Source organism: Hippocampus comes, unplaced genomic scaffold (genome assembly GCF_001891065.2).
Source record: "Hippocampus comes isolate QL1 unplaced genomic scaffold, H_comes_QL1_v1.1 scaffold86, whole genome shotgun sequence".
In the NCBI taxonomy this organism is placed as follows: domain Eukaryota; kingdom Metazoa; phylum Chordata; class Actinopteri; order Syngnathiformes; family Syngnathidae; genus Hippocampus; species Hippocampus comes.
In genome coordinates, this window is record NW_017805882.1 from 4,466,446 (window position 1) to 4,491,749 (window position 25,304).

At 41.7% G+C, this 25,304-nt stretch overlaps 1 protein-coding gene across 9 annotated transcripts; it reads right to left on the bottom strand.

Annotated features, from left to right (window-relative positions):
- Positions 1 to 2,846: 2,846 nt before the first annotated feature.
- pecam1b (platelet and endothelial cell adhesion molecule 1b) lies at positions 2,847 to 24,335 on the bottom strand. 9 transcript variants are annotated; one of them, XM_019889430.1, is made up of 16 exons: positions 24,167 to 24,334; positions 24,041 to 24,076; positions 20,123 to 20,419; positions 18,374 to 18,655; positions 18,024 to 18,296; positions 14,777 to 15,049; positions 12,778 to 13,056; positions 12,046 to 12,324; positions 9,632 to 9,733; positions 9,486 to 9,516; positions 7,717 to 7,796; positions 5,819 to 5,872; positions 5,371 to 5,460; positions 4,864 to 4,920; positions 3,798 to 3,820; positions 2,847 to 3,087 (listed from the first exon to the last, which is right to left on the bottom strand). In XM_019889430.1, the coding sequence occupies exons 1-16, from the start codon at positions 24,210 to 24,212 to the stop codon at positions 2,986 to 2,988; spliced, it is 2,304 nt and encodes a 767-aa protein (XP_019744989.1). In that variant the 5' UTR covers positions 24,213 to 24,334; the 3' UTR covers positions 2,847 to 2,985. The 9 variants fall into 9 exon arrangements, 8 of the variants coding, with proteins under 8 accessions (XP_019744989.1, XP_019744990.1, XP_019744992.1 ...); XM_019889431.1 differs by lacking the exons at positions 7,717 to 7,796; positions 9,486 to 9,516 and having other exon boundaries at positions 24,167 to 24,333; XM_019889433.1 differs by lacking the exons at positions 7,717 to 7,796; positions 9,486 to 9,516; positions 9,632 to 9,733 and having other exon boundaries at positions 24,167 to 24,335.
- Between the last annotated feature and the right edge of the window lie 969 nt (positions 24,336 to 25,304).

Here is a 25,304-nt window from a genome sequence, read left to right on the forward strand (position 1 = left end):
ACCGACCTCCCACTGAACATTCGGCAAGCCTCCTCGCTGCCCATCTTCAAAACCCGCCTCAAAACTCACTTGTATTCTTTGGCATTTGACTCAGCATGACTTAGTTTTGTTCTTGGTTTTGCTGTTCGGTGCTTTCTACCATCTTTATTACTGATTTGCTTTACTGTTTGTTGTATATGTTGAATTGCTCCATGTACAGCACTTTGTATGCAGCGATGGCTGTTTGAAAGTGCTCTATAAATACAGTTGAGTTGAGTTGAGTTAGCTGAGGATGAATTGGTTGATTATGACATACAGATATGGAGCAGAACACAAATGGCATTTAAAGTATGTTCTACTACACCACAAGGACAGTACACCTCACTTCTGTCTGCTTTTATTCTTGGGTTAGCAGGACTATCTGTAAGCATACACGTACGCGTGGATCCAGAGTGTCTGGCAAAAACCTACCCGTCTTCACTTCCTGCCAACACAACGGAACATTAGTATTCACCGGAGTCCACATGTTTGTGGGCAACGTTGTGCACAATTTGAGCAGACGGGGCGAGGAGAAGTAATTAAAACTACCACAGTCATGGAAATGAACTAGAAACTGAGCCAACCACAAAACGAGTTGAGGAAGTTGCAGGGTAGTTTCTTTTGCACAAGTTGCCGAACCGTTCGATCACGATTTCGCCAGCACCATTTTTTTTTAAATGTGGACAATAAAAGGTACCAAGGGATATAAAATACCAGACCTTCCTGATGCTTGTTGTTAAAAAATATATGTGACAAAAAAAGCATGCAGCACGTAGGTAGGAGTACAAACAATTTGTAAAACTACTTTTGAAGACAAGATAATGAAAGACTTTTGTTCAACAAATTTTGAACAACAGATATGAAAGTATGTATTCACAAGATTCCGCTGTATATAGTACTGTATTCTATTCTGCTACCACAAGATGAAGCTGCAAGCTGCGAACTTTGAGGAAGGGCTTGGGATAACAGTGCTTTTTCATGGTAAAGTAAATGAGTATTGAAAAAAAATAGGAATACATTGGAAAGCCTTTGGTTTGGGAATTGGAATCAAGAGTAAAAACGGATAATGAACTATGCACTTTTTTGCCTCAGATATACATTTTTTTTTCCAGACATGCTCCTTTTTTCCCCCCAAAGTTGTTTAGTCTATTCAAATCAAGATTGAACGAAATCATGTTTCATGTGGTCGGATTTCACTGTTGAAATTCGGGCTGTACTCCACCAGGTAGCGCTGTTGCAAATATATTTCATACTCCCGCCGCCTCTTTCCATTGGGGTATTTTACATCATAAAATAGTGATTCAAGTGAGGAATGAATGTGCATTAAAAACTGCCATAAAAAGTAGTTCAGACTGATTTCCATGAGGTTTAGTGCATGACCATATGCATATAGATTCAGAATAAGGTAAACCTAAGAAGGGTTAAAAAATTGTTTAAAGAGGTTATACACTGTAATGATGCTTTTGTCTGTCCATCCATCCATCCGTCCATTTGTCATTGTTCTAGTTGGAGTCGTGGACTCGTCGCCAGCCAATAGCAGGGCGCACACTGTATGGGGTTGTTCCAGAATCATTTTCTGTCCCCCATCGCATTATATTTCAAGTGATAAAAGAAAAATAAAGCAAATTATCATTGCTCTGGGACAAAATCTAACGTTAGCTAGTATCAACTAAAAGGTAATTCTTAGATATTTAAAATACCAAATAGTGCTTGAGAACCTCCTAAAATATTGTTTACTCTTGTCACTCCATCTTGATGACCATCTTATATGTCAAATATCCGTCCATCCATTTTCCGATCCGCTTTATCCTCACAAGGGTCGCAGGGGGTGCTGGAGTCTATAACAGCTGTCTTTGGGCAGTAGGCAGGGGACACCCTGAACCGGTGGCCAGCCAGTCGCAGGGCACACAGAGACAAACAACCATCCGCACTCACACTCACACCCCCTGGGACAATTGAGAGTGTTCAATCAGCCTACCATGCATGTTTTTGGAATGTGGGAGGAAACCGGAGTACCCAGAGAAAACCCACACAGGCATGGGGAGAACATGCAAACTCCACACAGGAAGGTGGGAGCCGGGGTCGAACCCACGACCTCTGCACTGTGAGGTCAACGCGCTAACCACTGGATCACCGGACCGCCCTTTGTCAAATGTAACAGATAACATTTGTCGTCAGTGAGTCTTTTGGCATAATTTCATTGATATGCCTTCCTTGTGATTTTGTTTTTTTTTTATTTTTTATCAAAGACATATTTTAAAATAGTTGTAATTTTGCACACATGCAACCCTGCTATTCCAACGTTTTTAACCATCATGCAATGGGCTACATAGCAGAAATGTCATCATCGTCAGGCTAATTATTCTGACCATGGGTGGCCTGAAAGTAAGTCTTTAACTTTTATTTATGATGATTATTTCAATAAATTCTGCAGTACTGGAGTGTGTCACTCAAACAAATGCACCTGGACGAACACGGCTTCAAGGTCTCGGCTGTTAGTTGCATTGTCCGTAAGGTAATAATAGTCAGTGTGTGTGGTCCAATGTGACCCCCGGTAGAGGTGATGAAAAATTGTGGCCCCTCAATCGTTTAAAATGCCCTTCCCTGATTTAAATTGTCCATGTCCTTACCCAAAACCTACTGGAATATGCTCCAGTTTACGGGTGACCCTTTTGAGCAGTATAGAAAAATGCATGGATGGATAAATAACGCATCTGTAATTTATGGTTCAGTTGAAATAGTGAGGAAATGGCTCTCAAATATGCTCGCTATTCCTGCTACCTCTTCACGATCAACAATGGCACAGCACAACAAAAATGACACACGTCTTCATCCGTGAGCAAATATTTACAGCAGTCATTTATGTTGCTGATAGGAACGTCAGGAGGGCTACAAGAGGGCACCCGGTGCGTTTATGACGTGCACGTGCCGTGGAAACAGAGCAGTGTGCGATGCCTATTTGTCTGACTAATCCACTGGAACCGGCAGATCCTGGCAGTTATGGTGCTCGACTGGATAGTGATTCATCTCATGTTGTTCGCCATTGAGATCGGCGTACTCCACAGAACCCTGCACACAAAGTGCATCAGGAGGACATGAAGTGAATTCAAGGATGAAACACAGCCAAACACTCCGAGTAAGGAATAATTACTACGACGGCAAATCACTGGAATGCGATCAAGGCATTAGGTCATGATGGTCAAGAACAGAAACGATAAAGTCGAGTCTAGGCCTCAAGGTAATTTGACTGAGGCGCAAACTCTGATTTTGGGGGCCGATAAGGAAGGAAGCCCCAGCCCAAACAGCTTTGTTCTTGTCTGGAAACTTTGACGGCGGTTTCCCCTCTTGCTCTGGATCATCGGCCTGCTGAGGGTCACTGAAACAGGGAGGGACTGAAACACTCCATGCAGTGGTATGTAGTAAGAGTAGTCGTGTTAAGACAATACCACAAATAAAATCCTCTGCGTAAAACTAAACAAATTAATTAATATTGAGAGCAGGAAAGGGAAAAACATACCACTGTTATATCATGGTTGGACCTGTTTTGCTAAATAAAGTACATTTGCCCACCACAATGTTATTATTTTAGTTGTTTGAGTGGGGATGTGGTTTGTCGGAATGAATGCACAACAGCTACAGTGAGCGTCAAAATCGACATATTGACATACAATGATGTGCAGCAATGATTATCAGTGCAAAAAAACCCCCTCAATATTAATTGATGACTGCAGTGTGTGTAGCGAAGCCTTGCTGCGTGGTTGTGATCGCAGTCAACTCACATAGCCATGATGCTCATCAGCGCCTACAGAGAAAAGAGTCACAGGTTAGGTGTGGTGGATGTGGACCCTTGACTCATCGGCTGACATCAGAGGGACTCATCATGACTCATTCGACAGACGCGTGGATGCGGCTGACCTCGCTCACTCATTACTTTTTGTTTCGCCGCAACAAAATGCTATTTGCTTCGACCACTGTCATTTCAATCCACAGTCTTTGAAGAATGCCAAATTCCTTAGTCACGGTTCATAAGGAAGTCTTAGTACACAGAGGGATGCTTGACAGCATACTGCATCTGGCTGCTGTTCCAATAACAGGAAGTTCCTGCCAGCAGTAACAGGAAATAGTCAGTGTGGTCACTTGCCACACCATCAATAACCCAACTTTTCATTGATTTCATGTTAACTTTGAGCCCTAATTATCAATTAGAGAGATTTTGCTGCAGCAGAACATCTCAAATACTGTAGGTCACGGGTGTCAAAATCAAGGCCCGGGGGCCAGATCTAGTCCGCCACATCATTTTACGTGGCCCGCGAAAACAAATCAAGCATGTCAAGTTCCATGATGCTTGCTAAAGTCCGAAGCAACATTTCAAATTGTCATATGTAATCCAAAACAACATATGATCTTGCAAGCATTTTCTCATTACCAAACCCCTGATTACATGAATATAAACAATGTTTAAACAAGTCATTATTCTTGACTTCTGATTTTAAAACTAGTTATCCATCAATTTGTTGTGCGCTGTGTATGTAATATGTGGAGGTGCTTAAACATTTATATGGGTTCACAAAATTCACCGTTATAATGGCCCTCCAAGGGAAACCATAACTACAATGTGGCCCGTGACAAAAATGAGTTTGACACCCCTGAACTCGGTGATAAACTCAACGGCATCATTTCAGTCCGTTTTGTTGCACTGATATTCTGTCCATTACCGTCACCAATAAACAACCAGAAAATTGGAGACCGTTAAGAAACTTACAAATCCTTAAAATAAAACATACAATATTAAACGGACCATTTTTATTGCCATCAAGGCAGCATTAAAAGGGACATTCAACTCACCATGCGAAGAGTTCTGGAGCTCGCTGTAAACCGTTTCTGTGCCTTTCCTTCGTGGTGCTGTTGAGCGTAAAAATCCAAACATTAGCCTGTTCCTGTCATCAAAAGGCAACATGGCCACGATAAGCAGCGTCAATGTATAATTAACACAAATACAAAAATAGACAGTGGTCACATTCTACAGTGTTGAGCTCACAGGACATTCATGAAGAGCCACCCCGTATCAGAGCCCAGCTCAGCAATTAGCTCAACCCTTCCTGTTTATAGCATCTATAACAGTCCTGGAGATGCCAACAGTTATTCCAACAGTTGTAACTCCCTGGAGATGTCTTGATTAAGGGTAATTAGGCCCCTCCTCGGAAGTGTGTTTCCCTTATCAACTAAGTGGCTGCTTTTTTTTTTTTGTAAGGAGATATGAAAGGGAGGTGAAATGAATGTCCAGAATGCACAGGGAAACATTTTAAAGTTTTTAAGCGTAGTCAGGGACAAAGGAGAGGGTGGATTCGTTACCTTTGGATGGGTCTGTTGGCTGAGGATGCACCACCTCAGTGTACTCCACATCGGGCTCATTGGACACTATGCTGCTCTCCTCGTCATTGGCTGCATTGGAACGTGAATAAAAGTTATCAAAAATGATGAGTGGTCAGGGCCAGAAAGGTTCCTTTGCCGGCCTAAATGGGATCACTAGTACTGTACCTAGATTTACAAAAAGTCAACTCCCATAGCGTTTCTTTTGCCTGCACTGTTTCAAGCACGTGTGTATGTCAAGATTATTATTTTTTTGGTCCATTCACATTTCAGCCGGTAAGTGCGATCATGTGAATATAGTTTGCCCGAGGTCTTCAGAATCAGAAGTGGCGGCTAATGTAACTTATGTGTATATTATATGTATATTAGCAATGTGACTGTGTCTTTCACCAATCAGATCTCAAATTGGTGCTGACGTTGCCATGCTCACCTGATGCAGGCGGCCGCTCGCTCCACACGCTGATGTCGACTCTCTCCACTTTCCCTGTGCAGAAGAAATATATGCACAATGAAAAAAAAAAGTGTAGTTGGGCTGAATATCTGCTGCAGGGAGAACCTATAAGGACATACTGCAATAGTTAATCAGAAACCCAAATTATGGAGCTAGAGATTTGAATAACACATGTCAGTCGGTGAAGGAACTTTATCATTTTTTTCATATGAATTGCACCCTGCAGAGGATTAATTTTTTTCTTAGCTCAAAAAGTACAAACGTTGCAATCTACTAATATTTTTGGGGTTTAAAGCAGAGGTATTGTTGCTTTATTCAGCTACTCGTTCACCTTATAGCACGCTCTTAAAACAGTACATCTTGGATGCATGGTCGATGTTTTTATAAATCACTAAATGATTATTATTAGAGAGTTTAGGAACATCTGAATGTGTTAAGTTAACCAGCTCACTGTGTTTCATTGCATAAACTGTCTTCCTACAGTGCTTTCGATTACGGTTACAAAACTGCGTTGCTTATCTCCAGCTGGTAATGTTATCTCGTGCCGGTTAAAAAAGGTTTATGACATTAATTTCCCCTGCACGCTACGCACATTCAAACCAACAAAAGTTGTTTTGTGTCAGCATCGGAAGCTTAGCACAGAGTCCATTGTTTCACTTTGTAAAGGAAGTCACTGCCGTGCATTCCTTTTTGGGAAATGCATCAAGTTAGTGTGGAGTTCGTTGGGAGTCTTGCTGCGCGGTCCTGTGCATGCGACCAGAATACATAATCATAAAATAATCCTCCTTTAATAGCCCGCTCCATATTGATTTTGTGTCATATGCAATATTTGTAGCAAAATAAATGGGGATGACACGCATCTAAATAGAACCAATTTATTTATTCTAAAATGATTTGAGCAAAGTCGAGATATGAACCAAAATATACACACACATGTCCTATGACGGTGATAAAAGGGTTCTGAAAAAAATCACTCAACAATGATGCTCGCAACATTGTAAAAACATGCACCTGTAGACGCATGGCATACAAAGAAGCACACAGGACAAAGACGGTGATGTTAAATAAAATGAGAAATAAAAAATAGACAACAAACACAGGCCATCTAGATTGCAGGGGGAGGGGAGAGGGAGCAGCAGGAGGCGAGTCATTTCTCTTGTAACAAATCCCCCTACATGGAAAAATGATCTAAAATTGTTCCTTTTTGGTGAATCATTAACATTGTTTTTGTGTGTGTGTGTGTGTTTTCTCTTTTAGTGACTTCCCGCCCCTTGCAGAGCAGGGCATCTCTACACTGTGGCTGGAATACTGAAGCTGCTCCTGTTGCTGGTGTCAGTGGGAAGCGACACCGCGCTAGCTCGTGTCCCATTGGTCACCCTCCCCTCCATGCCATCATAGTGTGGCACTCCGTCTGGAACAAGATGATAATGGGCGCTCTAAACAGTTTGCAACACTGGACAATGTCATTCACGAGTATTCGACATTACATTAAGTAAGCAGCTTCTTCCTGTTTGACGAGACACCCCCCCCTACAACAATTGCTCTTTTGGTTGCCTCGGGAATACACATAGAGAGACAATGTTCGAGCAAAATGTCATCGACGAAACACTCTCTCATGTAGCACTGAGAGGGATATCAACGACAAAACAGATGTTTATGTTAAACATAGCGAGTCGGGTTGCAAACTTGCAACAACATGACCCCTGCATGCATATTAGAACATGGATGATGGAGTGTGAGGATGGATCGCAACGGCTCCCACACATAACATGCTATGAAAGGACTCATGGCTGGAGTAATGACTGATGAAGACAGTCAGTGGAGCAAGAAAAAAAGTTAAAAAAACACAAACAAACAAACAAAAAAACACAATCTACCTGGGGCTGCATTATTAACCTCTGTGTCGTGGGTTAGCCTCACTGTTAAAGAGTCATCTGATTTAGGGCTCGAAGGCTTTCTGAGAAATGGTGAGAATAAAGTCAATCGGATGAAATCTAACACATGTCAGATTATCTGAAGTCTTTTTGATTTCAGATGAGTACAATGCCGGGAATTGTGAATGTTGAAGCCTACTGACATCAAACACTGTCTGTTTTAACAAGTATGCTACGTTTCTCCAGCGTTTCGCATGACACATACAATTACAGTACACTTGGAATCATGCTACTGGAAGTTACAACCAAGTAGCACTGGAGATGTTGTTTTATGGAAATTAGTTCCGTGGCCTCATCTGAAGGCACTGGAGATGTTTTATGGAAATTAGTTCCGTGGCCTCATCTGAAGATAAAAAAATAATAAAATACAAACATCCATTCATTTCATTGGTTGATAAATAATTTGGATTAAATGAAGGAATACTATATTGAATTGCTACAAAGACGGGTTTTCTTCTAACAGTATACTTTGGTATTGTTACTCAATACGTGGTCATAATAGGAGTAGTAGCAGTCTCTCAATGGACTCAACCAAGCAAGACACCAAGCTTGGTTTTTAGACTTCTCTGATGCCTGTTCTGATCTAGTGATGACATCTTGGGTGATCTAATCACAAGTGGACAGTTCTGAGGAGTTTTTCGTAATGGAGATAAACACATTGTTTTCATTCACAAAGTCACCAAACGCTAGTTCAGCTATTCCAAACCGGTTTTGGAGTTAATGTTCAACGCTCAACTCAGATCATTGTTATTGTTGTTGTTTTTAACTCCTGGTATGATCGGAAGCTGAGGAAAACAGTTCCATTAACCTGACGCGCATGTTTTTTGGAGTGTGGGAGGAAAACGGAGTACCCGGAGAAAACCCACACAGGCTCGGGGAGAACATGCAAACTCCACACAGGAAGGCTGGAGCTGGATTCGAATCCTGCACCTCAGCACTGTGAGGCCGACACACGAAACAGTCGACCACCGGCCGCCCCGCATTTCAATGTCATAATAAATAAACACATTAATAAATAAATAGCAAGGTACCTTTGGAATTTCTACTTTGTATTTTGCCACCTTTATATGCTAACTGAGCTGAGGTTGGTAACACCGAGCCAGAGCACAGACTTAAATTCAATTCAAAATCTGTTGGGTGATCTGAAGACGGGAAAACAGAGGTGTGCTTGTATTCTGATAGATTTGGAACATTATAGCGAGGAATTGTCGGGCAAACATAGACCAATTTATGCCAAAACATGCTATGCTGATGGGCTCCCACCCGAAAAGACTGAAATGAAAGGTGCTTTAACGAAACAATTAGACTTTGGATTCTTTTGAGTATTTTATCCACTCCCATTAAACTTCAGTTTGCTAGAATTGTTAAAGTCCATATTAAGGGTGGAAAAAGTTGACAAATTGTTCATCTTGTTCTCATTTTTTCACATCACAAATACCTGGCTTTTGTTAAAGGTACAGATACTGCAGAAACTGTATCTAGGTATTTTTGACAACAGCACACCTTTAAATTGGATCTTTTTTTTTTTTTTTTTTTAAAGTCACACCTGCATTCAGAGCTGTCAACATTGTTTGGATCACCCAAGATGTAACCTTTTGGCTAGCGACCCCGCATTCAATCTCGGCCAACCTAACAATACGGATACACTGTGACTAACGCAGCTATACACCATCTGTCACATAGAGAGGAAGCAAGTAGTGGAGCCAACTCACACTGACAATTCAGCAGCTGCTTCCCTTTTACCTATAATAAGAGAGGAGATGTGAGGAGGGCAGGAGGAAGAGGGCGGGAGAAGGTTGCTTCACACGTAGTCAAACTAAGGAGGTGTGAGTTGCTGTGGGATTGTAGGTGTCTCTACCTCTCTTGGACCTGATGCACAGCACAAACACCACCACCAGCACCGACACCAGGAGCAGACAGAAGCCTACAATAACGGCTTTCTTCCAGAGGGCCAGGCGCACTGCCGAGAGAGTACAAAGACGACATTGTTGGACAAATAACAAATGAGGTTTGTGGAATCAATCAAAAACAAAAGACGGCGCCCTGAATGTTCACCACTGATTATAATGAGCAAAGATCTTGCTGGCCCTGACAGAACACCACTGATTATAACGCACATGACCAAATATTGAACCAATGATTTTCAGTAATGATCATGCTGGAAATTGGAATAGTACAGTACAGTAATACAGTAGCTCTTCATTTTTTTTTTAATGGTGCTGAGGAGGTTCTAAATTTGTTTGTAGAATTAAAAACAAATTCAAGTAAGAACAGATGAATCTGAGATTGGTGTGTCAAGCGCTTAAAGTGCTTGATTCAAGCACAAATCTGTGAATGAGGACCACTGAGTCTTGTAATATGGCTCAACTCAATTCAAATTTATTTCAAGAAGATGAACAAAAATAAATAAAATACGACCAGTATGAGCGTACCACAATGCTGAAATTGTAATCCGCTTGATCACAGCGTGCATGACATCATTCGAATTGGTTGTTGCCTGCCGGAGCGCAAATTTGAATGCAGACGACTGCAATTTTAGTGTAATACTACAAAGGGTACAACGCACAAAAAGAAAAAGACGGTGGAAAGAGCAAATTAGGGAGACAATGGAGCTGTTTGGAACCAGCTGATTTAGAGACCCACGCAACAATAATGGCTAAAATGCTGTTAATAGTTAAAATTGAGTTCTCATGACGTAAAATTCATCCATCCATCAATTTCCTGATTCGCTTATCCTCAGAAGGGTCGCGGAGGGTGCTGGAGCCTATCCCAGCTGTCTTCGGGCAGTAGGTGGGGTACACCCAGAACTGGTTGACAGCCAATCGCAGGCCACACAGAGACGAACAACCATCCGCACTCACAACTCACATCAAGGGACAATTCAGAGTCTTCCATTATAACCTCCACGCATGTCTTTGGAATGTAAGAGGAAACCGGAGTAACCGGAGAAAACCCACACAGGCATGGGGAGAACATGCAAAGTCCACACAGGAAGGCTGGAGCTGGATTCGAACGCTGCACCTCTGCACTGTGCGGCCGATGCACTAACCACTCGACATCGGGTCGCCCAAGATTTTAAAGCAAGTACTAAAGGGTGGAATAGTGCAATTAAAGAGGAGGCTGCCGACTCATAATATAAATTTCAAACGAAAACCTTCTCTGCTGTCAATAACAGTATCTCCTGTAGCATTGAAAGGGATTTTATTTTTACCTACCACATGACTTGATAAAGTCATGTGACATTGATGACACTGATTTATTAGACAGCCTTTTTTCAAACCTTTCTTCATGTGTTAGGGGTCTCGGCTGAATTTGAGCCAATCTTCTTGTCTGACTTCACAACAACTAATGGGACAGTGCTTCCCAGTGTAGGTAAATAAATGTACCATATTTTCCATACTAAAAGGCACACTGGATTATGAGGCGCACCTTCAATGAATGGCCTATTTTGTAATTTTTTTTCATAGACAGTATTGGGCGGACCGCATTATATGATGCAATCTACAATGCACCCACTAGATAGAGCTATGCTCAAGGAAACGCCAACAGGACGATCAGATGTCAGAAAAATTTATTTCATTAAGCAGCGGAAACAGTTCACTTAACCAAAGGCAAGTTATAACATTGACTCGTTAACGTTGAACTCTCTTGCCGCTGCTCTATTTCAGTGTTCAACTGCGAAACCCGATCGCTTGAACTCTGCATTGTCAGCATGTCTCGAGCAAGGAGCCATTTTGGGGTCGAAATATCAAGGCACATCGGATTTTAAGGTGCGCTGTGAGCTTTTAAGAAAATGGAAGGCTTTTAGGTGCGCCTTTTAGTGCGGAAAATACGGTACTGAGAAAACGACTCGAGACTTTTTGAAGACAAATAAAACGGAACACCCTCCAATGGCCGGATGCTTTTCATTTACTGAAGACAAACAGGAATGCAACAAGAACACCAGACAAGCAAGTGAATGTAGTTTGAGCGCAAGCTAAGAATTATTACTGCTCAGCACATAGGCAAGCAACCATTCACACTCACATTCACACCTAAGGACAATTGAAAGTCTTCAATCAACGTGCGTGTTTTTGGAATGTGGTAGGCAGCCATGGTACCTGGTCAAAATCCATGCCGGCATGAGGAGACGAAGCAAACTTTACACAGAAAGACTAGAGTTCAGATTCCATCCCTCACCTTCACAACTGTGAGGCGGCTGTGCTAAACCTTTGCCCCACGTGTCGCCACAATGTTTATATGAGATTGTATGTGAATAAACATTCTCCTCACCTACTATGGTGACCGGTGCGCTGCGGACCACATTTTTGGCGTGATTGATGGCCTCACAGTAATAGGTGCCACTGTCATCTTTAGCCAGAGCTTGAATCTGGTAGTCGGTATTGTTCATGTCTGTGGTGGTGGTGAAGATCGGGCTTCTGTTGTCATCTCGATACCACTTGAAGGTGATCGGCGGGGTGCCTTTCACACCACAGATCAGGAACAGATGATCTCCCTCCGCAATTTCCGGCAAGACGGGGATGACTGTGAGCGTCGGATGAGATAGCGGCACTATGGAGGAAAAAGGCAGAGGTGGGCTGTTTGATGGGCTTGTGGGCAGGGATCTCACGGTCATTCAAGCGTGCCTTTTCAAAATTGAGCTGAAAAAAGATTCAGGGCAATCTATGGGTTCAAGCCTCACCACAGATTGATTACTTGATTGATTGGATATATTTGCCCATACAGTAACTTCCCGCCAAAGGGGCCACGCAGCAAATATTAGTGCATATCAATCCCCATTTGCCCAAAACATAGGATGCTGTAGGATTTTTTAAAATTCAGACACGTGGCTTCGGCCTGAGCACAAAAACAGCGAATACATGAGTTTTTCAGAGGATAATAGACATGCATAGTTCCCCACAAATGTATGTGAGGAGGCAAATTTGAAAATGCTGCAAATATGCAAGGTTCCACTGTATAGTAAATAAAAAAAAAACAGCAGTTCTTGCTCTGTGAAATATTTACCAACAACAATAGCTTCCAGTCTTTTGCTGAGCGGCGCGTCCTTCTGACTGTTCTTGGCCTCGCACATGAACTTGTTTATTTCGCCGGGCTGATGGATCGTGACGGTGAACAGAGCCTGTTCAAGTGGCATTTTTACAATGGCCATGCTCAGCTGGTCGTAGTCTTTCAGCAAAGTGTAGTTTATGGGCAGGCTGCCAAAGTCCGACTTACACAGGACCTTAAAGGGACGTCCCAGCACCGCGCTGCCAACCACTGAGATCTTTGGCGTTGACACAGTTACTAAAAGTGGGCAACCACAGCAAGAACAAACTTCAGTTAAAAAAAAAGAAAAACATGAAACCAATAAGACCTTTATAGATAGATAGCTAAACATGTATATACAGTATACATATTACACTACATTGTGTTATAAATTTGCTGTGCCTGGTTTGTGGTTGTGCTGGTGCCTATGCCAGCAGATTTTGGGTGACAGGCCTTGTGCACCACAGCGACCAGTTCATCCTGTATCGTATCGGATCAGAACTTATCGCATCGTTTCGTATCATATAATATGCTCTTGTTAAAAGAGTATGGGTTACACTCATAGTTTCTAAAGTGCACTCTAGTAATGTGGTACATTCAGAGAACACTGACAGGTTGGTTCTCGAAAGTTAAACCCAAAGTGATTCATATCCTGGCCAACGACTGAGTAAATAAAATTAGATATTTATTTTGTGTTTTGGTATTTCTTGGCTTAAAGTCACATGGGAAAGTGGCTAACTGCATTAGGATATTGTGTTAAGACAATATTTATACAATATTAAATATTTAGGTCATAAGAATAACATTTTGAGCAAAATGCTATAAATCAGGGTTGTCCATGCGTTTTCTTTGGAGTTCCGTATTCAGAAAATTTCAAAGAAAGCTAGAGCCACTTTGACATTCTTTAGTGTCATTAAAAATATGCGCAGCAATCACTATATATTATGCATGTACTCTGAAAAATCCGTTGTTCGGCTCCAGCACACCTGCAACCCTAGTAAGGATAATGTTTAGAATGGATGGATATACATTTACATCTAGTTTTTTTTTTTGCCTTGAATGGAGGGTCAAGACGTCGGGCATATAATTAATTTAATGTAATGAGGGCCAGCAAAACCCTTTGATTATCTTTTGTGATACATCATAAAAACTAAACTAAATAAACTTGACTTGAATTAAAAAAAAAATTTTACTCATGTAGTTGATAAAGCAAAAACTCAAGGACTTTTCAGGATTTGGAGTGTTACTGCACAGCACTAGTATTTATCTGTCACTTTTCTGAGCAGTGGCAGAATCGCATCTGCGCATTCAAAACCAAACCAGAGCAATCTGAACTAAGCAGTCCTTAACACAGCAGACACTTGAGCAAACAATTCTGAGACGCGTCTTACCGAATGATTTTTGATTGATGGAAAACAAGTACGTGAGAGATGAGAACACTTTTTTTTTCTCTTCTCCTGCTTGACAATGTAGGCACTTGACATGGGCGATGCCATTTGTTTTATTTAGTACATGTCGCTGGCTGCTAAAAATGGATTGTGGGCTCCAAATGGCCAGAGTCTGGACACCCCTGATCTAAATGTATATTTGATTAAATTGCAACTGGGCAAATACCACAATTCTGGAAAATTGTGGAAGAAATCGTTTCCCAGAAATTATCCAATAGGAATTTAAATCAGTTTCAGGATATTGCAGATGAAACTGCAAATGTGTTCTGATATTTTATGGGGGGGATTAATTGGCTGCCAGGACTGCCAAAATACTGATCTTTGTATGTTGCATTGTAGAATGACACCACTGCAAACTACAACCACAATAATAATATTGTTGTGAAATGAGCTCTCTGACAGTGTCATTCAATGGTAACTTTTTTTTTAAGGCAGAATTTGTGATACAGCTTTGGATTGTGTCTTAATAGATTGTGTACCTGATTATGTGAAGTGCTGTCATATACTGTGAAAGAAGCATGCAGGCTCACCTTTAGGACGGACCGTCAACGGTCTGCTGTATTTCCTAATGCCCTTGGCTTGAGCGATGCAGGTGTAGTTGAAATCGTAGACTGGAGCTTTGCCAGAAAACACGCCAGAGCTCTTCGGGATCAAGAGGCTCTCTGGTGGATCCAAACTATATGTCAACTGGTCCCTGCGGATCCTCTCTGAAGCAAAAGTGTCACTTTTGCAGCTCAGAGTCATATACTCCTTTTGAAAGACTTCGCTTGGAGACATGGTGAGAGTAGGCACTGAAAACAGTTCTGTGGATACAATCAAAAACATCAGCCATTAACAACCTGCATTTGCAATAGCACTTGTTTTCATTGAGGTTGAGGGTGAGATGAAGCCTATCTCAGCTACGTTTGGGCGGAAGGCAGAGTACCAGCCAGTTGCAGGACACAAAAAACAACAAAAAAACCAGCAAAAAACAAACAAACAAACGAACAAAAAAATAAAATATGCTCACATTGACCTATGAATAATTTGGAGCAAATTTGGTGTTCAAACTATGGCTTGGGGGCCATTTCCAGCACGCTGTTCTTTTTTCAGAGGCCCGCGGAATTTACTAAAATGAATAATTGACGTGGCCTGTGTCATTTGCCAGCATTGTACTATTAACAAATTCCGCTTGCAATGAAGTTGGGATGTTGTGTAAAATGTCCCTCCCAAAAAGGAAAATGACTTGCAAATCATTTTCAACCTATATTCACTTCAAAGTCAAGATAGTTCATGTTCAAACTGATTAATCCACCTCTCTCTCTCTCTCTCTCTCTCTCTCTCTCTCTCTCTCTCTATTCACACAAACCCAATTCCAATTAATTTGGGGCGTGTTAAACATAAATCAAAACAGAATAGAATGATTTGTAAATAATATTCAACCTATATTTAATTCAATACACTAGAAAGACAAGATATTTGAAGTTCAAACTGACAAACGTTAGTGGGTTTTTTTTTTTGTTTTTTTTTTTTGCACATACCATTAACTTTGAATTTTATGTCTACAAGATGTTCCAAAACAGCTGGGAAAGGTGGCAAAAAAGACTGAGAAAGTTGAGGAAAGCTCATCAAACACCTGCATGGAATATGCCACAGGTGAACAGGGTAACTGGGAACAGGTGGTTGCCATGATTGGTATAAATGGGGGCGAGAGTTCCCTCTTTATGAACAAGTGCGTGAGTCAAACAGTTTAAGGACAATCTTCCACAAAGTACAAATTGCAAAGAATTTAGGGACTTCATCATCCTCGGTCCATAATATCATCAATAGGTTCCGAGAATTTGGAGAAATCACTGCACGTAAACGGCAAGGCTGAAAACCAACACTGAATACCCGTGACCTTCGATCCCTCAGTCGGCACTGCACAAAAACCGACATCACTGTGTAAAGGATATCACCACGTGGGCTCTCACGAATACTTCATAAAACCAATGTCGGTAAATATAGTTTGGCGCTACATCCGTAAGTGCAACTTAAAACTCTACTATGCAACGCAAAAGATATTTTTCAACAACAACCAGAAATGCTGCCAGCTTCTCTCAGCCCAAACTCATCTAAATGCAAAGAAGACAAGTGTCCTGAGGTTTGACGAGTTCAGATTTCAAATTGTTTTTGAAATTGTGGTCGGCGTGTATCCTGGAAAAGAACCATCTCAACTGTGATGTACATTAAGTGTAAAAGCCAGCATCTGTGATGGTATGGGGCTGCGTTAGTGCCAATGGCATGGCTAACTTACACATCTGAGATGGTGCAATTAATGCTGAAAGGTACATACGGGTTTTGGAGAAACATCTGCTCCCATACAAGCTACGTCTTTTTCACGGATGCCCCTGCTTATTTCATCAAGACTATGGAAAACCACATTCTGCACGTGTTACAACAGCATGGCTTCGTAGTAAAAGAGTGCAGGTACGAGACTGCGCTGCCTCCAGTCCAGACCTATCTCACATTGAAAATGTGTGGTGCATTATAAAGCGTAAAATAAGACAACGGAGACCCTGAACTGTCAAACAATCTGGCTCTTGAAATCCTATAATTTTGCTGTATGTGTCTCTTGGATGAAAAAGTTTGGACACATCTGATTTCAAGTCTTCAATTTACCCTTTTGGAGAAAATGCATGCAAGCATGGGGACAACATGCAAACTCCAGAGCCAGGATTCATACCGCTCAGCTTTTGACTGTGACACAGATGTTTTAACCCAGGGGTGAGCAATTAATTTTGCAAAGGGGCCAAATGAAAAACTAGGACACTTGCTAAAGGCCAAGCCAACATGCGAACATCAATTTTGTCTATATTATTTTTGAGTGAAAAAACGTTTATTGTCTCGTTTCTATAAATGGTGTGTGTGTGTGTGTTTATGTGTAGATGTGGTACGTATGCATTGTTATAATTGAAAAATACACATTTTACATCCATTTATAAACAGTCATTAAAATTACACCTTCAACTGTAAAAATGTTTTAAAATACATTTAATGTGAGCCATTCCGAGTTAGGACTCCCAAATATATGCACCTATAGTAGATAAGTGGGAAGAGTGATTTTATTGACAGTGATATATAATGATAAAGTGATGATTTATAATACAGCCAATTCATACAGTGTATAAAACCGTAGATTTGCGTACAGCATGATCAGGACAAATACTCTCGGCCCTCTTCCCTCCACTGTACAGGAAATAAATCATTGGGAACACTCCAGACACAACTTGTAGCGATTGCTTGCTACCTTGCTCGAATTCACGGTCACTGTGAGGGCCGGTTAGAGGCTGCGGGTGGGCTGGATGCAGCCCCTCCTTGGTCATACTTTTACCAGGCCCGTTCTAACCACTACATCAATGATGTCATACTGTGAATTCTAAACCACCGCTATCAAAGTCAAGGCCTGGGGGCCAGATCTGGCCCGCGACATCATTTTATGTGGTCCGCAAAAGCAAATCAAGCATGTCAAGTTCCATGATGCTTGCTAAAGTCTGAACCAAAATTTCAAATTGTCATATGTAATCCACAATAACAGTCATTATTCTTGACTTCTGATTTTAAAACTAGTTGTCCATCCATTTGTTGTGCGCTGTGTATGTAATATGTGGAGATGATTAAACATTTATAATGGTTTCCCAATATTTATAACGGCCCTCCAAGTCAAACCGTAACTACAATGTGGCCCGCGACAAAAATGAGTTTGACACCCCTGTTCTAAACCATAAGATGCACAACTGTACAACACACGGTACTTACCAGTCACCAAAATCTTTTTCGTATCCACCTTCACAACATTTCCCATCTCCAGTCTGCACTCGAACTCCTCGGAGTCCTTGGCCAATGCAATCATGCTGTGGTTGACATTAGTGTCCCCCCTGCTGAGAAGCTGTGTCCCACGGCTCAGGTAGAGGTGAACGTTTCCATGCATGTCGGCCATGAGGCTTCTCACGGTACACATAATGTCAAGTCTGTCTCCTTCGTAGATATTGCTATAAGGGAAAATCTCCAAAACTGGTGTAATGGAAAGCTCTGTGGAAACAAGACCGACCACTAAGAAGAAAACCTTGACGGTTGGAAAAGTGAATGAATTACAATGTTTCCAGTACCTTTGACCGAAACGGTGACAGAGTTGCTTTTGTCAGACCTGAAGAAGAATGGTGTCACCAGGACGGTGTAGGAACAGTTCATCTTGTGGATGCCAACATCATTGAAGCGAAGCTTGACTTCGGACTGGTTGGAGTTGACCCTGTCCTCTAGGATCTCCTTCGAGTCATCATAGAAGTAGAAAATGATAGACCCTGTTTCTCCCGGCGCTGTGCACCTGGCTGTTAGCTCTTCCCCTTCACTGACAACAGCATTGTTCAAATGAAGCAGGGGTGTAGACAAACCTGCAATGTGAGCAAAGATACCCAGCGGTGTTTAGATATTTTATTCAGTGGTGGCTTACTGTACTGAAGTACAGTTACAAACATTTTATTTATTTGTTTATTTATTTATTTGTTTATTTTGTTTTATTTAATTTTATTTGACATATTTATATATTTATGTCTTATGAAATTTTAACGTAAATTTTAGCAGTGTGTGTTCAATGCACCACATGTTTGCACTGTGGTTGAGAGAGGAAAGTAATTTCATCTGTGCTGGATGTTACACATAGAGCATATTTAACAATAAAGCTGACTTGACTTGAAACAGATGATTTGATACGTATCTCGATACTTGGGTGGGGGGGGCGATATGATTCAAGGACGGTTGGGGAACGATTCGATTCGGTGGGACTACGATTCAAAGCGATTTTTTACGGCTCATTTTTAGGGGCTATGACGCAATGAGTGTGCTTGCATCTTTTAAATATAAAGTTCAAATCAATCTTTGGTTACATCCCGAATACTGTACACGACAGAATGATGGATCGAGTCAGCTCCTGTTGAGATTTTGATTGACTAATTGTGATCATGGGGATTTCTAAGAAGTAAAAAACAGGAACAGTGATGACTTGGAAGAACGTGAAGCGGGGAATTTTAATGACAATGAGCCAATAGATTTGAAGATATTCCCGATCATTGAATACGAATGAGAATTGTTTGACGTTATCTTGTGGCTGCCTACGCGTCTGGAGTACAAAAAATTTCTCTCTCATCTGAAAAAAATACAAACATTTTTTGGGGGTGAAGTGGCATATTTTTGGGGTGGTTTTTATGTTATACTTAAGCTCCACCTGTATCTGTGCTTCTACTTGAGTGTAAAGTTGGAATACTTCATCAACCTCTGATTTCATTTAGGAAACCCAATGGTGGGGTACATTAGTAATGGAGTGATGCATAAAGTATATTCAATTATGATGGAAGCGACGCAACAGTGCACGGTGTGGCACCTGCTTCCCGCCGTAGCTGCAGGCAGAGCTACGAGGAATGCACCATGGTGAGTCGCATGTCGTCCGGATCAATTTACAGTTTTACATTAATATATCATTTTGTTTTTCTTCCATTATTGTGTAATGTGTTGAAATATTGTAGATTGTTGGGTACATTCTGGATTCGCAGGCAGCCAATCAGCCATTGGTGGATGGAGGCAAACAAGCAATCTCACATTCACACAATTCAGTCTTAGAAAATCTAAGACACACGTTTTTAGAATGTGGGAGGAAGCTGTGGGAAGATGAGAGAAACCCCCACCCCACCCCCGACTCTGAAACAATACCCAATGAGGCAAGTTCATGTTTACACACGAACGGCTGCTTTGCTTTAAAGCTCTACTAACACATATCGGAAAGAAAGAAAAATTGCCCCGGATAAAAATGAGACGAGAAAAAAAAAAAAAAAAAAGCACAGTTGTTAGTGTCTAGACGCACTTACCCGTGACTGTGAGTTTCTTGGCCTCGCTGGTCACCTTCCTGCCTTCGATGTTGAGCTTACACTTGTACTTGCCCGTGTTGGACACTCGGGCGTCAGGAAGACGGTACAGGAGGTCGCTGGAGCTGCTGGTAGTCTTTGTGTACACAGTGACGCCGTCCTTGTAGATTGTGTACTCGCGACTCAGTGGCCCTGCGCCTGAGCTGCTGACCAACGCCTCACAGCGCACAGTCACATTGGTGCCCCGCATCACGTTGTCCCCGGGCTCAAGTGAGATGCTGATGTCCCTTATAGTGAACACTGTAGGGTGGGGTTCAAAAACATGCGTGCGGTTATGATTTACAAAGGGATCATATCAAAGAAATTTCAATTGTTCATCCATCCATCCATTTTCTGATCCACTTAATCCTCACAAGAGTCACGGGGGGTGCCGGGGACACCCTGAACCGGTTGCCAGCCAATCGCAGGACATACATAGACAAAAAAACCATCCGCGCTCACAATCGCACCTAGGGACAATTTCGAGTGTTCAATCAGCCTGCCATGCATGTTTTTGGAATGTGGGAGGAAATCGGAGGACCCGGACAAAACCCACGCAGGCCCGGGGAGAACATGCAAACTCCACACAGGGAGGCCGCAGCTGGAATTGAACCCGGTACCTCTGCACTCTCAGGTCAACGCGCTAACCACTGGATCACTGAGCCACCAAATTTCAATTGTGTTCTTAATAATATCATTCAGAATGTTTAATGAATCAATATTTACGGCTAGTAAATTTGTATTTGCTTCCTTCTGTGTGTAAATGGCAAGAAAGTTGCAAAAAACGTTTGGTTAGCGATATAAAAAGATTTGCTGTTTACAAACTTTTCAGATCAGAGATTTAGAAAACGCAATCTTTTGCACGCTTCTAAATGATCTTGGTAATTTGGGGCATCATTTCGACCAGAGCATTGTCCTAAACTTGAAATTTCGAGTCATAGCTGTGTTGCAAAAGGCTATGAATTTATCAAAAATGTCAAATAAAAACAAAAACACGTGCAATGATGGAATAATTTTCACTAACTGTAAGTTTGTAGTTTCTTTCTTTAGTTCCGGTTGAAGATGCCCCTTTGAACCAATACAAATTTCAGGGGAAATGAGCGCATTTTAATTTGGGGCTTTTCGTGATTTATTTGGACTGTTCTTTTGCCAAGGTCAAATATTGCTCTAACAAATTCAACACTCAAGTGTAAAAACAAGTTTGTGTTAAGGATTTTAATCCACACAGGGTCAACATTATCACACAGGCTAATATTTACTGTGTACTGTATATATACAAGTGGTGGTGACTTATCAAGATTGTCTTCATTGATTTGACAAGGCCAAGCTCAATTAACCATTTTTTTTGAACGGTATCACATCGAATTGTTTGACAGCACTCACCAGCTTGACCAATATTCAGAACAATGGAAAAGCCCAAGAAACTCAGGAAGCACTCCAATGGAGAATGTACTCACGTGGGCTAAAGTCCTTTGGATTTATTTCTAAACAATGTGAGGGTAATTGGTCAGGATGTCCAGAAAAAAGCTAGGAGCCTCGAAGAAGACGAGTGTTACTGCCCTCGGTGAGTGGAGCTTTACATCACCGTGAGTGAGCACGTGCCGACCACAAAAGAAACGCTGCTCTGAAATTGAAACCGTCAAGCTCGACGGAAATTGCAGCAGCCGTCATGAACAAGTTGGGCCAAAACCCGAAGATGAGCTAAATGGGCTAAACTCTCTTTTGAGAAGTCAAGGTGTAGCAACTGTCACGCATGGAAGAGGTAGGCTGTTTTGCTGCCGGTGGTGCTGATACATTGCTCACTGCAGATGCAGTGATGAAGAATAAGAAGAACCTCCAAATTTTTCAAATTCACCTCAAGCCGAACCTTGGACACAACTGTTGATGTTACGACGTGACAATGATCCAAAATCACATGGCCGTACTAAAGTCCTGATCTCAACCCTATTGAACATTTCTAGACTACGGTTAAAAGCCAAGTCTGTGCCAGAAACCAAACCAATTTCAATGAAGCCAACACTTCCAAATCTTTCCAAGCTAGCACACCGAGCTAAAGTACTTCCTGGTACTGTTAATGTGAACGCCTACCAGTTTGATTCTTTCTTCTGAAATAACAAATCTGCTCCAATGACCTTGAATAATGTTATTAAAAATGATATTCATGTGAAGAAAGTGAACATGTTAACGACTTCTTACAATAAAGACATGCAACACTTTATTTCTAGAAATCTCTGGCAGGGATTACATTTTCAGATGTTCACGTCTACAATATTCCTAAAAAATAATGTCCCACCACTGATGAGCTACTTTTTTTTAGTACAACAGGCCCATAGTCTACTTGAGGTGCTCAGGCTGCCTGATGTCCGCAGGCATCATGTTGGTGAGCCCTGCTATAGATTCACTACACAAAGAGTGAAATATTTCATGAGTGGAAAAAAAAATTCAAATATTATACCTAACAGCTATTGAAAATTAACAATTCACCATCTCAAGAAATATGACTGTTGTGGAAGGAACAATCAACAAATTCACCTCAAACTGAACTTTGGACATAACTGTTGATGTTACAACATGACAATGATCCAAAATCAAAATGCATTGAAATTGGTTGGCTTTCTGGCACAGACTTGGCTTTTAAGCGTAGTAAATATTAATATTAATATTAAATATTCAACCAATCAAATATATCCATCCATCCATTTTCTAATCTGCTTATCCTCACAAGCCTATCCCAGCTGTCTTCGGGAAGTAGGTGGGGTACACGCTGAACTGGGTGTCAGCCAATCGCAGGGTACACAGAGACGAACAACCTTTTGCGCACATAATCACACCTAGGAAGTGTTCCATTAACCTGCCACGCATGTTTTCCGAATGTAGGAGAAAACCGGAATACCTGGAGAAAACCCACGCAGGCATAAGGAGAACATTCAAACTCCACACCGGAAGGCGGGAGCTGCATTCAGTCTTCTGCACCACACCTTAGAGAGAGAGAGAAATCAAACAAAAATGGTAGGAATTGGCCTGAAAAGTATTTTCCTATATGTTAATTTCAATATAAATTTCACTTTGGAAATTGAATGACTGAAACAGCTGTTTTTAAAATTCATCAAGATGTACTATGCGTCATTTTGAGCCAAACAGCAACAGCTCACAACCGTCAATCCCTCATATGACGGAGTTTGAACAACAACAGCAAGATCAAAATACTCGACTCCACCAACAGGTCGCTCTGCTCACAGTCTGTCGGAGCGGAACGACGCTGCCTATGACCGAGCATCATTCACAACTCGTCCTGATGAAAGCTGGCATGCAAGGAGCACGCCACCTGATGAGGACCGAGTCAAACGTTCCATCGTTGAGTGAGCAAAGCGTGTGACAATGCCGGCTGACACGTTCCCAGAGACTGTTCTGATCAACTTTTTCCACCGGGGCCGACAATAAACCCAAAGCTGCGATAAAGTTTTCCACTAACTCACATTGAAGCTTTAGTGGCCCTGTGGATGACCACACAACTCATTGTCATGTACAGTAGACCCCCACCCCCACTCACCAAGTAAAAGGTGCCATAACTGTAGCCTTTGCTTGAAATTGTAACACAAACTATAACCCACTGAATTTTTTTTTTTTTAAACCTTGGGGTCAATAATATGGCAGCAATGTAAATCTCTAGCAAGTGGTTGTGATGAAAGTGTTTGCCCGACATTGTGCGTCAGATTCTTTATATTGGTTTGTCTAAAAAGGCCATGAAAACACCGACCTCTCCGCCCGCCCCCGTACGACCACAAGACCGATTCGCAGATCACACTGATAGAAAGAAATCTATCGTTGAAGTAAAAAAAACAAAACAAAATGTAGCCGCATCTCCCAATGTAATGTACTTACTGGACTGTGCGCCGGCCCCTCTCCATGGATGGAGGTCTTGGAACAAGAATAAAAAGCACCTGATTAGAAATCAGTCAATGAATTCACTCCTCCAAGAAGAATTCCAAAGAGATAACACAAGCTTACAGTTGGATACGAGCGTGCAGGTTAACAGAAGCAGAAAGCGGCCCATGGCGTCTGAGGAGTTCTTCAGTGATCCTGCTCTGGCCGATGGTCCTGGACATTAATGGCCTTGGATGGGTGCTGGCATGTGGTTGGTGGGCGTGGTGGCACGAAGGTGGCGCTCTACCTCATCCAACAGCGGTTATCGTCCACAGCAGCCAGCGGCTTGGCTTAATTTGACAGGAAGCCAGTGTTGTTTCCTCAGGATGTCCACGCTGGCTGTGCTGCTGTGGAATGTTCCCTGGACCTGTTCATAGATGTGTGTGTGTGTGTGTGTGTGTGTGTGTGTGTGTGTGTGTGTGTGTCTGTGTGTGTGTGTGTGTGTGTAGAAAGACAGTCATAATAATGTTGGACCATTTTAAATGCAGGAGTCAGGCCTTTGACCTGTTTGATTAGCTGCGAGGTTTGGAGCAAGTAAAAAGGACAACAGAAGGCCACTCCTAGAAGTCACTTTATGAACGACTGAACTTTCTTACTGGCATAAATCTGAGCACAGACAAGTGGCCAAGACCGTAGTCCGATCTTGGATTCCGGGAGCGATGCATCCTTTCTCTCCCACCTTTGAGGAAGGCACGAAGATCTGAGTTTAAGCCCTTAGAACAATGGTTCTTATTTTTCTGGTTCTGCCATTATTGTGGTTGAGAGAGGAAAGTAATTTCATCTGTGCTGTATGTTGCGCATAGAACATATTTGACAATAAAAATTGACTTGACTTGACTTAACCTTGTTAGAGGTACTGAACCCAACCAGTTCATAGGCACATTCACCGAACCCTTCATTACTGAAAAATAAAAATATGATTTTTTTTTTTTTTACAAATTCAAGACATATAAACAGAAAAAAGTAAACACAATTAGTATACATATAAGTATAAATGTTATAATTGTGCACAAAATGAACCAGCCAGTGATGTCATAACTAATTGACACATTGAGTCAGGTGTGTCGTATCCTCCATGGCAGAGGCTCTGTCGAACCCCTGAGACTGATTCACCGAACCCCTGGGATTCAATCGAACCCAGGTTAAGAACCACTGCCTTAGAATGTTTGGACTGGCATTTGGTAGTCACTTGAATTCATGCAAGTTTGACATATTTCGACTG

Excerpts from the sequence above, each read along its gene's own strand:
- pecam1b (XM_019889430.1), bottom strand. The coding sequence starts at position 24,212 with ATGGGCCGCTTTCTGCTTCTGTTAACCTGCACGCTCGTATCCAACT. Across the intron at positions 12,325-12,777 it reads ACTGGAAGCTATTGTTGTTG|TGCCGCTATCTCATCCGACG; the intron begins GTAAATATTTCA and ends TTTCCTCCATAG. Across the intron at positions 5,873-7,716 it reads GGTTAATAATGCAGCCCCAG|GGAAAGTGGAGAGAGTCGAC; the intron begins GTAGATTGTGTT and ends TCTTCTGCACAG.